This window comes from Schistocerca piceifrons, chromosome 2 (assembly GCF_021461385.2).
Source record: "Schistocerca piceifrons isolate TAMUIC-IGC-003096 chromosome 2, iqSchPice1.1, whole genome shotgun sequence".
Lineage (NCBI taxonomy): Eukaryota > Metazoa > Arthropoda > Insecta > Orthoptera > Acrididae > Schistocerca > Schistocerca piceifrons.
The window spans coordinates 22791253-22805227 of NC_060139.1; the positions used below are offsets into that span (position 1 = coordinate 22791253).

The 13975-nt window shown below is 41.1% G+C and overlaps 1 protein-coding gene across 1 annotated transcript in view; it reads left to right on the forward strand.

The window, feature by feature from the left end:
* Positions 1–13975, forward strand: part of LOC124772873 (brain-specific angiogenesis inhibitor 1-associated protein 2-like) — a 591718-nt gene that overhangs the window by 531537 nt on the left and 46206 nt on the right. The window contains exons 8-10 of the mRNA XM_047249356.1: positions 1323–1530; positions 7594–7728; positions 11705–11807. Coding sequence (XP_047105312.1) covers positions 1323–1530; positions 7594–7728; positions 11705–11807 — 446 coding nt within the window. The remainder of the gene's footprint in view (positions 1–1322; positions 1531–7593; positions 7729–11704; positions 11808–13975) is intronic.

The window sequence follows — 13975 nt, forward strand, 5'->3', positions numbered from 1 at the left end:
CAGAGCCATTTGAACCATTTTTTTTTTTTTTTTGAGTACAGGAATATTTTTCTTTTGGAGTTTCAGTCGAATGAATTCACATAAATCACTTAAGTGTAGTAGCTGTATCGCATACTTGATGGAATAGTTTGTGTTGGGTAGTAACAGCAATATGAATCTGATGGTGAACACTAACCCATACTAGTTATTCGGGAAACCAGATATTCGGGAAGCTTATGCAGAAAAATTGCGATTTGGACAATACATTGCAATGAAGTGTTAACAAATTGTAAGCAAATATTTACTACTAAAAGCAGTCTTGATAACGATTTATTTATTAAGATGACCGGTTTCGATCACTACTGTGGTCATCTTCAGACCATTTAATAGGAACCTCTTTCTGCTGGAGAATCACTAGTGTAGTGATCCTCCAGCAGAAAGAGGTTTCTACTCAATGGCCTGAAGATGACCACAGTAGTGGTTGAAACCGGTCACCTTAATAAATAAATTGTGATCAAGACTGCTTTTAATAGTAAATATTTCTAACACATTGATCTTGATCACTGTCACTCCCATAATGTATTCAAAAGTAAATTGTAAGCAGTTGTGGACGCAATGACTTGATCGCTTTCCTTGTTGACAGAAGCTAAAAAAACGATGTGCAAAAAACGTGATACACTTGAGTATTTTCTTAGGAAAACTTACTTAACATAATAAACTATTTCAGGGTTCTATCACAATATGAAATATTGTTCGAATGTGTCTGAAAAGTTGTTACATCCACTTATGTAATAGTAACTAACCAATCATTTAGTCATATATTTCAGTGCAGTGGCGACCCAAAATTAGGGCTTTCGAGGAGTAATGGTATTTATCCTTAGGATTCCTTCTTGAATTAAACTTACAAGTTTTGCTCAGATAATCACAGGAGCCATTTTTAGTGATTTCTTGTCGGGATAGTCGAAACCTGTGTTGTGATTCTTCAATTTCACCAGGCGTATTTTATGACGAAATAAATCTCGGGTGAACAGCCTGGTATGAGTGTGCATAGGACACAATATTTCGGCAATCGACCACTTTGCCATCATCAGCTGCGGTCATGTACTGTGCATCAGCGCACCTGATGATGGCAACGTGGTCGATTACCGAAATATTGTGTCCTATGCACACTCATACCAGGCTGTTCACCCGAGATTTACTTCTTTGAAACCTGTGTTGTTTAATCAGTTTCAAAACTAAAACCGTTTTAGTGGAATTATCTCATTCGCATCTGTTCTGGAACGTCCGAAACTAGGGATTAATCACCAGATGTATTCAGACGCAGTGTTCCGAACTGATCGCAGGTGAGCTTCTGGCCAGAGGACAGTCCAGGAGGCACGGAGGACGACCGGCTGTCGCTGACGTCACAGCTGCGGAAGACCAAGTCGATGGACGCATCGTGCCTCGACATGCGGTCCATCGGCGAGGCGGTCAACCACAGCCCCATGAAGCCGCTCTCAAGGGCCAAGTCCGACTTCAACCTGGCCGCCTCCACGCACTCGCTCGAGCAAGGTAGGGCCGTGGACTCCGTCCCAAAGTGTAAATATCGTCTGTAAACAGACAGTTAAGCTTTCCAGAAAGATGTGGTTAAAAAATGAGAAAAAAACTCTGTAGCTGATATCTCTACTGATAATGTTGTTGTTGTTGTTGTGGTCTTCAGTCCTGAGACTGGTTTGATGCAGCTCTCCATGCTACTCTATCCTGTGCAAGCTCCTTCATCTCCCAGTACCTACTGCATCTTACATCCTCCTGAATCTGCTTAGTGTATTCATCTCTTGGTCTCCCTCTACGATTTTTACCCTCCACGCTGCCCTCCAATGCTAAATTTGTGATCCCTTGATGTTATAATAAGTCTGATGTTACAATATACATATTCACAGAGTTATCATAACATATATATATATAAATATATAAGTCTGATGTCATATATATATATAATAACATCAGACTTATATTATATATATATATTATATATATATATATATATATATATATATATATATATGTTATGATAACTCTGTGAAACTGCCTTGTCTATTTGTCTTTGAACACGCTAATCTCTAAAACCAGTAGACAGATTTTTATGGGGTTTTAACTGATTAACTTCAGCGTAGTTAAGGGGACCGCATACGCCATATTTCATCAAAATCGGATGACGAAAAAAATATACACTACTGGCCATTAAAATCGCTACACCAAGAAGAACGCAGATGATAAACGCGTATTCGTGGGACAAATTTATTATACTAGAACTGACGTGTGATTACATTTTCACGCAATTTGAGTGCATAGATACTGAGAAATCAGTACCCAGAACAACCACCTCTGGCCGTAATAATGGCCTTGATACGCCAGGGCATTAAGTCAAACAGAGCTTGGGTGGCGTGTACAGGTACAGCTGCCCATGCAGCTTCAGCACGATACCACAGTTCATAAAGAGTAGTGACTGGCGTATTGTGACGAGCCAGTTGCTCGGCCACCATTGACCAGACGTTTTCAGTTGGTGAGAGATCTGGAGAATGTGCTGGCCAGGGAAGCAGTCGAACATTATCTGTATCCACAAAGGCCCGTACAGGACCTGCAACATGCGGTCGTGCATTATCCTGCTGAAATGTAGGTTTTCGCAGGGATCGAATGAAGGATAGAGCCAGGGGTCGTAACACATCTGAAATGTAACGTCCACTGTTCAAAGTGCCATCAATGCGAACAAGAGGGGACCAAGACGTGTAAGCAATGGCACCCCGTACCATCAGGCCGGGTGACGAATACACGCTTTCAATGTGCGTTTACCGCGATTTCGCCAAACACGTATGCGACCATCATGAAACTGAACCTGGATTCATCCGAAAAAATGACGTTTTGCCATTCGTGCAGCCAGGCTCGTTATTGAGTACACCACCGCAGGCGCTCCCGTCTGTGATGCAGCGTCAAGGGTAACCACAGCCATAGTCTCCGAGCTGATAGCCCATGCTGCTGCAAACGTCGTCGAACTCTTCGTGCAGATGGTTGTTGTCTTGCAAATGTCCCCATCTGTTGACTCAGGGATCGAGACGTGGCTGCACGATCCGTTGCAGCCATGTGGTTAAGATGCCTGCCATCTCTACTGCTAGTGATACGAGGCCGTTGGGATCCAGCACGGCGTTCCGTATTACCCTCCTGAACCCACCGATTCCATATTCTGCTAACAGTCATTGGCTCTCGACCAACGCGAGCAGCAATGTCGCGATACGATAAACCGCAATCGCGATAGGCTACAATCCGACCTTTATCAAAGTCGTAAACGTTATGGTACGCATTTCTCCTCGTTACACGAGGTATCACAACAACGTTTCACCAGGCAACGTCGGTCATCTGCTGTTTGTGTATGAGAAATCGGTTGGAAACTTTACTCATGTCAGCCCGTTGTAGGTGTCGCCACCGGCGTCAAATTTTTGTGAATGCTCTGAAAAGCTAATAATTTGCATATCACAGCATCTTCTTCCTGTCGGTTAAATTTCGCGTCTGTAACACGTCATCTTCGTGGGTTAGCAATTTTAATGGCTAGTAGCGTATATTCATAGGTATTACAAAAGTATGTGTGTGTATGTATGTCCCACATCTACACCGAAACAGCTGGACCTATTTCAACCAAACTTACTGTCTGGAATGAATCACTGTGAGAGTAAGAATCACCTAACAGTCAAGGGACGGCGGTGAAAAAGAAATAAAGGCCACGATGTGCGAATACTCAGATTTTATTCAATCCAATATTTTAGAACGAGAGCACTTTTTGATTTACAACAAACTTTACACGTGATTTCAATTTTTTAAGAAACTTGTTCTCGCTCACATGCACAAAATGATGAAAGAAAAAATTTATCGCTAATTTTCGTTTTCCATGCAGTAAAACTGTCCCATCAGGCATACTGTCATGGTATTTGCATTTATTGCTTCGTTTGTAGTAACTGTAATCGCAACACATTTGGCACACAGTATCCACGTATGCTGTTGAATGTGACTACAAAATTATCATACAGTATCCACGTATGCTGTTGAATGTGACTACAAAATTATATCATTTTACTACACAGATTTCAGGAGGTATGAGGGAAGGAGAAATTGGACAGAGAAAAGGTGAGGAGGAAATGGACAGTGAAAAGGAAGAGGAGGAGAGGACAGAGATAGGGGGAGGAGCAGATGGAGAGAGTGAAGGAGGGAATGGAGATGGACAAAGAGGAGGCAGAGGAGATGCACAGAGAGATGCACCAATAAAACTGCAAGAAATAAATACCAAGGCAACACGGGGTACTCAGCCACAAACATGTAGCAGTGTCATAATTGATTGTTATGCTTCATGCACGTAATGTAAGAGTGGATGGAAGTGTGCTTTTCAATCTCAGAAACCCCTTAGGCGCGATATTAAAATGTAACCGTCTCAGTTATTGAAATTAACGTTGGTTTTTGGATTCATCATCATGTATAGTAGAACTGGTTAGAAGAGGGTGAATGTTTGATTTTAGTTCAATTTTCTTACATAATCTGATCGAAAGAGGGTCTTCCGTCTATGTATTAATTATGTCAGCGTTTCATAGGCAGACAACTTCTGTATCACGGTTAAATAAATATATTTTAAACAGAAATAATGATACTGAAGAACGGTTTTGAAGAATCTGTAGAATTCAGATGTTAAGAGACAGCGGTGAAGAGGACGTGTGATCGTAGATATTGCGTATCCTTTCCGTCTTTATCTGATCAAAGCTGTAAATCTAAATCGTTGCTCCCGTCAGATAAATTACAGTGTGTCTACGACTACCATTCTGCTTTTTAATTAGATATCAGCCGGATGGGGGCAGGGGGGGGTGGGGGTGTATCCTCCAAGGTACTTAAGTTCAAGATGGTTTGAACTAGTTTAAGTTACTTAAGCTAAAAGCAATTCAATTAATTTCACTTGTAGGGCAATAATTAGCGATGTAGTAGTTAAAAGTTAACAATAATAGTGATGATAATCGGCATGATAATGGACAAACCAATCCTTTGTAATGGGCATGATGTAACACAATCGATGGAACTGAGAAAGCTTGCTTCCTCTCACAGACATAGCTTTAACCAACACTCATAATTTACAAAAGAAACAGCATTAAAAAGAAGGTAATATTCAGAACCCAGGCGGGTGATATAAATGCCATGCGCAAACACAAATCGGTACACATCGTCCGTTTGGTAATATCGGACACCGGCGTTGTCCCAAAACTGACTGAAGAGCCCACAGAACCTAAAATGGCATCCTTCGCTCAGTTGAAAACCGCCAAACAGATTTTCGGTTTCTTGCACAATATAATTAACCTAATGATATCTTGTTATTTAAATCGTCACCATTATATCAATACCATGAAAAATTAGTGAACAAATAATAATAATAATAAGGAAAATTTAGGTTCAAATGGTTCAAATGGCTCTGAGCACTATGGGACTCAACTGCTGAGGTCATTAGTCCCCTAGAACTTAGAACTAGTTAAACCTAACTAACCTAAGGACATCACAAACATCCATGCCCGAGGCAGGATTCGAACCTGCGACCGTAGCGGTCTTGCGGTTCCAGACTGCAGCGCCTTTAACCGCACGGCCACTTCGGCCGGCCGAAAATTTAGGAAGAGTGTTTCAGATAGAGGCTATGGCATATCGCAAATGAGAATTAAAGCTAAATGGTCAAAATTATAATTTCAAAATATCTGTAGAAAACTACAATGCGTTCATAAATAGCGACAGTAAAGAAAAGAATCAAGTAAGTAAGTCATTTTAACTACCTGGGCTGAAAACCTATGGTTATGATAAAGATACAAACAATAAGACAGCAAAATTTCAGGATTTTTGTGGAACAATAAAAAACATTAAACAAAAACACAAGCAAAGAAACACAAGTGGAATTCTATGCCGTAAGTCGGATAGTTACGTCGAAATGAAATCCAAAAGATCAGTTAAAGAATGTAAAGCAGAAGATAGTTTAAGAGGCGAAGCTGTTAGAAATGAGTTTAAAATATTTCCAACAACTGAAAGAAAAAGAACTCGCCACATTTATCTAGAAATGGCAAGAACATTTAAACGGAATGGAATAAGACAGATCCATATCAGTATTATACCAGTGAATGCGAAAGTAGCTCTGCCTGTTAGGTTTTCACCACTAAACCGCTGAATCGATTTTGATGGAATTTGGCTTGGAGGTAGCTTGAACGTCGAAGAAGAACACAGGCTACTTTAGAAATTGTGCAGTACGAGATATTTATTGATTTGAAGAATATGACGTAAAGTATTGAACAATAATCACTTGCTGAAGAAGCTATTTACTCTTTGTCTTTTGAAATTTATCATATTTGCGAAAACGCCTAACTGCTTGATTTTCCTACATAAATATGATTCACCGTAATGAACACAGTCGTTGTACAATCAACAACGCCTTTGATTCAAAGATGCTCCTAGCATTTCAGCCACTGAGTGTCACGCAGTCCTTACAGCTTCTGAGACCCTTGAAGACACACAACGCCGTCTTCATTCAAATGCTGTTAGACAAGCAGAGAAACCTTGTGTTTTACACGTACAATGTGGCAGCCTTTCAATGAGGTTGAGATGCGAGCACAGTCACGGGCAACAAACAGCTGACGTTGTTGCACGTACAAATATTGTAAAATATGTGCTGCACCGAACTACACTTTCTTTCTTCGTCTGTTTAACATTATTTAATAATTTTAGAAGGTCGACGCTTTATTTTAGTACTTTTGTGATCACTCATAGCAAGAAAACTTCTGACAGCTCGTGATGTGGTTAGCATTTTCCATCCTCGCTCACAGAGTCCAGGGTTCCATTCCCGCCCAGGTCGGATTTTCACCATTCAGGACTGTGTGTGTGTGTGTGTGTGTCTGTGTGTCTGTGTGTGTGTGTGTGTGTGTGTGTGTGTGTGTGTGTGTGTGTGTTTTCATCACGGTATCATCACCGGCACGCAAGTCTCCGTGGTGCCGTCAAATAAAGAGATTTGCACTTGCTCGGCGAACATGCTGAACGGCGTCTCCTGGCTAACATGGCCAAAGGCATATTTCATTTCATTTTACTGATACGCAAGCTCAACTGCGTGTATCAGCTAGTATTTCATAAAGCTTTACAATATATACACAGAGCCGTTAGGTACATGGGTTGGCCCATGAAACAGTGGAGCTGAGAAGCTGAAGACGGAACAAGTTCCTTTAACCTAATCCGTAAATGTAGAGAATGATGATTATGATGACGATGATGATGAAATATGCGGTAAGTGACAGGAAACATTAACATGGCCCGCAAGTCGCCAAAGTGTCGTCAAATAAAGAGACTTGCACTTGCACGCCGAACATCCCGAACGGCGTGTCCTGGCCAATATCTAGCCGTGGACATGTGGATTTCTAGACAGACAGTTACACACGAAGCTAGAGGGACACACACCAATCGCGAATGGAAAAGGAAAGAACAGTACTGGTGGTGGTGCACGAAGCACCCTCCACCAGACACCGAAACGAGTAGATGTAGATGTAGAGACATGACGTGGTGGTACAGTGCCTACCTTTTTGTGCACAGAGCCGGAGCCGCGACCCAAGTCCATGGCAGTGGCGTCTGGCTGGGACAACCAGCTGGCGCGGGCGCTGTACGCCTACCTCTCCAGCGGCGACAACCAGCTCAGCTTCCTGGAGGGCGACCTCATCGCCCTCATAGGTGAGTGTGCCTCAGCTCCAGCAGCACAGTCCCGCCAATAGACGATAAATAAATATACTTAATCTTCTTCTTAGGTATTATCTGCCTTACAAAATGTTCTCCACTTTGCTCTGTCCTGTACTTCTTCTTTAGTCTGCTGCTAACTTATGTAAAGGTTTTTTAAATTACCGCTACGTCACAAACTTTGCTAACTAATGTATGACTTATTTATTTAGCGATATGTTTCGAAGGAATACCTCATCTTCAGGCTAAATGGCATTACAAAAACGATTTTACAATGGGGTGATACTGATGTTACATAGTCTTTACATAAACGCTGTGGTTATCCTGTACATGAAGAGAAACCATAGTAAGAAGCGATGCCACTTTGGAAGCTGGACTGATGTTTCCATTCGAATGTTTTCTAACGGTCACTCACTTTGTTCTTCTGGCGTGGCAGTCTCTTTGTGATGCGTTGAGGTGTTTACATTTCCGTGGCTCTCTTGGCTTTCTTGGTCACTGTTTACAAATTTTCACTGACGTAACAGTAACTTGGAAACACCGAAACAAATCTGTAGTGCGGTAGACATGATGGCGGTCGAAATACAGCTGGTTTCGATTAGACTATCGATTGTCGATCTATGTGGAGCCAGATGTTTACATGTCTTCTGCATGATAACAAGACGTGCCATTTAGCCTGCAGATGAGGTATTCCTTCGAAACATGTCGCTAAATAAATAAGTCATACAATAAGTCATACAATAAGTCATACAATACTTAACAGAGTTTGTGACTGGTAGCGGTAATTTAAAACACCTTTACACATTTCTTGAGACAGTCGGGGTCGAAAAATAGTCAAAATGGCTTCAAATGCTGCCAACTTGATAGTCCTTTTTTGTCATTCGGCAACCTTCTTCCTGTCCATCTCATTCTGCATCGTCACTGATTCTTCGTCACGAGGAATTTCTTTGTAGTACATGTTCCATCCGTTTCTCTAACTAATTTCCTTCACTTTTATCTCCTCTCCACTTCTTTGGAGTACTCCTTCATTCGTCATTTTGCCAGTCTATTTGACTTTTTAACATTTTTCTCCACAACTGCATTTCAGAACTGTCCAAATACACAGTCCAGTCTTATTAATGTCACCACCACCTACGTTCGACTTCAATGTGAAGTAACCATTCAAAGACGGCAAGTGAAACACTAGCAGGGGAGAGTACGTAAAGCATGTCTGCGGGGTGTGGAAAACAGTGCAGTCGTTGCCGTGACGCAGAAACCGAGCGATTTATCTGGCTTTCGATCCAAGGGTGGAAGCATTTCCGGAACGGCAAAGCTTGTAAGCTGTTCGCGTGCCGCCGTGGTTAAGGGGCTCCGGAACGCCCTATACTTGCAATGTTAAAATAACGCTTATAAATTACATCTTTCCTCACAAAGTATTTGAGGTAGGAAGTTGAACTTTTTACAGATTATTTATTGGAATATGGGCTACAACTTAACACAGGGATTTTACAAAATTTTTGTTCAGTTATTAAAGATGATTTTTTTTCAATTGTAATGAAAATCCACAACTTTTTTGCAATTTTTTATTTATATATTCAAAAATATACAGCTTTTTGGAAAAAGGCTGTGTTAAATTATGCAGAAGGTACTGTGTAACATTTACTGAAAGTTTGAAACAAATATGTTTGGAAGATCCTTAGAAAACATGTAATTAGTATGAGAAAATAAAAGTTTTGGGAATCGAGCGACAAAGATTGGATTAACTTTTTAGTGCATTCCAGGTCCATAGGATGGATTATCTTCATCCTCTGCAAACTCCTCCTCCAGCTTCCTCTTGTTCCTCCTCCTGTTTACTCTTGCTTGTAGTTCTAGACTCTTTACAGCCCTGTCTGCAGCCCGAAGGCGTTCCTTGTCTAAAGCAAGCATCGCTCGTTGTTGTGTTTGTGTGCTACCATTTTCTTCAGTTGCAGTTACTGCAACACTGTTCCAAAAGGTGGTCATGTATGAACACTTATCACAATTCAGTTGTATTTCACTAGCAAGTCCTACGTGCTTTATTATGGAGAATTCCAGACCAACTGCACTACAATGAATACATCTTACACGGTTTGAAAAAATTCCTTTCAGAACCGACATATCAAATATTTCATTCACATCCGATTCGCCCATAAAACATTCATAGTTTTCACTCATTGAACCAAGCTTCTTCTGTGAAGTATTTTCTTTCCCACTTTGGCTGCTATGGGCAGGTGTACGTGAGAGGTTAGGTTCACTCACTTGGTTATCGTCTTTATTGTTTACAGTAATAACACATACCTTTGGCTTCCCAACATTTCTCCTTTTCTTAAAAGCCTTCAGAGGATTTCTAATAACTTTACTTTTACTCATTATTATACTTCAACAAAACAGAGACTCAAGAAACAGAATTAATTACGAATATTTTCGAGATAACGATAGAGTAAATAAACATGAGACAATCGACAATCACACCAGCGATATATATTGAACCATCACAGGTTAGCCACAACACATACTTTATCTCACATCACTAAAATGTACCTGATGAACACGGACGTTAATAATAACACCATTTGACAGCAGTAACAGCGCCACAGTGGGTCACGCCCATGTAGAACACATTTCAAAAAAAATTTAAAAATAGTTGTAGTCTTCGGAATTGAATAAATTATATATCTATTAAAAGGTAATAGTCTGCAGATTCAGAAAACGCAAAAAAGTAAAAATTGGAGTTTTCGTGATTTTGAGCCTTTCCAGAGCCCCTTAAAGTAAACCACGCACGGCAAAATGGCGCTGTCCAAACCCAGTGCCGAGGCACCTCTGGTTCACCGCAGGCCATAGATGACGGGGCTGAACGACGGCTGCGGAAATGTGTACAGACGGACAGCAACTGACCGCTCTGATGAACCACGAGGCTACCAACAGGGTCTCCTCAACGACCATTTGTCAACGTTGCAGTGTACGGACCTCCGCAGCAGGCACCTGGTTCGTGCATCCATTCTGACCGCTATTCATCGGCGACGAAGGCTGTAATGTACAAGCCCGTACTGGAACTGGACGTCCACTGAGCGGTGACAGGTGTCTTTTTCACATGAATCACGCGTGAAACGTTTGAAAGCAAACACTCTGCAACTATCGTCGGAAGCGTCCAGGCCGGAGAAGGAAGCGTTATGTTCTGGGGAATGTTTGCATTCTGGAAGACACAGCGGATTAACGAGTATGCATCTGTCCTACACCACCCCTACATGTAGTTTGTTTTTCCTAGGCACGAGAGCATCTGTCAACAGAACACTGCAACGTGCCACACAGCTCGCAGTCTAAGCACGCGGTTCAAGGAGCACCTAGGATGAGTTTACCGTTCTCCCCTGGCCACCAAACTCCCCGGATTTAAACCATATGGTTGAAATATTTTTTATTGTATTGATTAATATTAATTAGATTACTATTTTGACAGATTAATGTGTTGAATTTAGAATTCATTTATGTAGATTTTTTCTACAAATAGTCGAGAATCTGTGGAACTGCCTCGATCAAGTTGTTCGCGCCATGGATACTCTGCTGAGAAAATCTACCGCACCTGGCCACGACACTGAAGTCGATATGGCTGCACATTTCTGTCGAGTCCTTCCAGAACCTCACTCTCTCTCTCTTCCTGCAAGTCTCGCAGCGGTCCTCCCTGCAAAAGATGGTTATTCAAGCTTTTGATTGGTGGTCACATTAATATGTCTGCACAGTGTATTTTCCTCATTGTTTTTTACTGTCCAATACTCGAAGCTACATTTTATAAAAAGCTATTACCTATCGACAGTCTATCTCCTTATATCCTCCACATAGCTTCCATTATCTGTCACCTAACTTCCTGTGAAGCGCTTCAAAGATTTCACTCATTCCAAAGTCTATCCTTTCAATGATATTCTAACGGAACCTTCAAGTTTGCTAATTTTCACCACTTTGGTCTTTCCTCTGCTATTCCCTGCAGGTGAACGGAACAAGGGGTGGCAGTTCGGCGAGAACCTGCGCACGCAGTGCACCGGCTGGTTCCCGCTGGCCTACACAGAACTGCTGCTGGACGGCGTCGACAGGTAGGCAGCGCGTCTCCAGCACTCTCCCACACAACGCTATACTTTGAGTGACATTTGAAACTATTCTGAGGTCAGTGCGAAACTGTTAAACTTGCAGAGACCTTTCTGTAAACCAGATAAAGTAGAACAGATCCACTCAGTTCCAGTGACTGCTGACATGTAGTAGTTTTTCAAGAGGTAATTACTTTACAAATGAAGATGGGAAGAGTGTGTGTCTCTAGATACAACTAGTACCTGCAACTATTTAAAAATGCATACTTTTAATCTAAGCACCAATAAGAAAAACTACAAAAATCCACGAGAGTCTTTATCAGATTCCAGTTACCCATATCTACGTCGTATCGAAATCATTTTGTTACATCTTAAATATTTGTAATATTTAACCTAGAAAAAATACCTGAGAAATTACAAAAAACATCAGTCGTTTCTTAATTTTTTTGAGAGAATTTTCTATTTAATGACCAGCAAATTTCCAAATTTTACTTATGTAAATATTAAAGTGAATGTCTCTTAAGACAGCAAGGTAGACTAGATTAGATTAGATTTACTTTCATTCCAATTGATCCGTAGTGAGGAGGTCCTCCAGGATGTAGAACATGTGAGAAAAACAATAATAAATGACAAATATTTACAACTGAATCAAATAAGCTAATGTACCTTCCACAGGTTCCAAGTCGAATGATCATAATTTTTTAATGGACACTATATGAGAGAATCATTTTACAAAGACTAATGCACTGAATTTAGAAAAAAAAAAGTTTTTTTTATTTATAAGGTAATAAATATGTAACAGAACTACTATAATACATATTTACAATGAACACATTACTGCACTGAAATGGTGCAGAACTTAGATTGTACTTACTAACACACACACACACACACACGCACATTATATATATATATATATATATATATATATATATATATATATATATATATATATATAATGGCCACTCGATGTCATTTTTCAGCAGGGGTGCTTCCCCCCTCCCCTCATCCCCCTCACCACTCATCACTCCCCACTGCTATCATGGTGATGTTACTACATTTCTCCATGGTTTCCTGAGCATTGGTTCCGAAAGTGTGTCCCAATGTCTGGCTCCATCGATCTCCCAATCCGACTCCACTGTAGCTCATTGTACTGGGGTTCATAAAGGACATTTTTTCAGAGAACAAGCCACTTGACAAAATATCTTAAATTTCGTATTCACAAATGTTACAAAATACTGCACGAAATGGTGTAAACAAAGACTAATGTTCCGTCGATTAGGCGGTCACACTCGTTTCGAACGAACTGCACTGTGCATGTGTAAAATACGGCGGAACTACGCTGGCGCCGCCTCTAGCTGTAGCATAAATGGATAACATTGTCTTGTGATTCTTCGAAGTATTCCCATTGACTTGGTCCTATATTGTTTTTGTGGTACCTTATCATTATTTCTTGGATTGCGGTTAAAGACTTCTGGTCTTCGATGCACTGAGCAGTCATTTATCGTGTAAAATGATTCTCGGAAACGCCGAACACTATGCTTGCTAGTGTTTCTGCAGTAGTACCTCTGTGTCCCATTGCGTGGACCGAGCGAGGTGGTGCAGTTGTTAGCACACTGGACGACTGTTCAATCCCGCGTCCGGCCATCCCGATTTAGGTTTTCCGTGATTTCCCTAAATAGCTCCAGGCAAATGCCTGGATGGTTCCTTTGAAAGGTCACGGCCGACTTCCTTCCCCGTCCTTCCCTAATCCGATGAAACCGATGACCTCGCAGTTTGGTCTCTTCCCCCCAAACAACCCAACCCTATTGCGGCCGGCCGGTGTGGTCGAGAGGTTCTAGGCGCTCCGGAACCACGCGGCTGTTACGCCCGCAGGGGACTGATGACCTCAGATGTTAAGTCCCCAAGACTTAGAGCCATTTGAACCATTTTTGAAGTCCCATTGCTTGTTTTGTGTCCAGAATATTGAACATTATGGTTTGGTATATATATATGTGGTAATTAACTAGAAACAAATTACAACGTTAGTTGCAATTTTATTTTCAAGTTGTTTGTTGCTACTTTCTCTTTTTATGTAACTTGTAGTGCAACTGCTGTAACGTTACAGTCCATTTTTATTCAGTTTATTCTAGCTTCCATTCGGTTCTTCATTACCACTACGTTGTACCGCTGGCTGT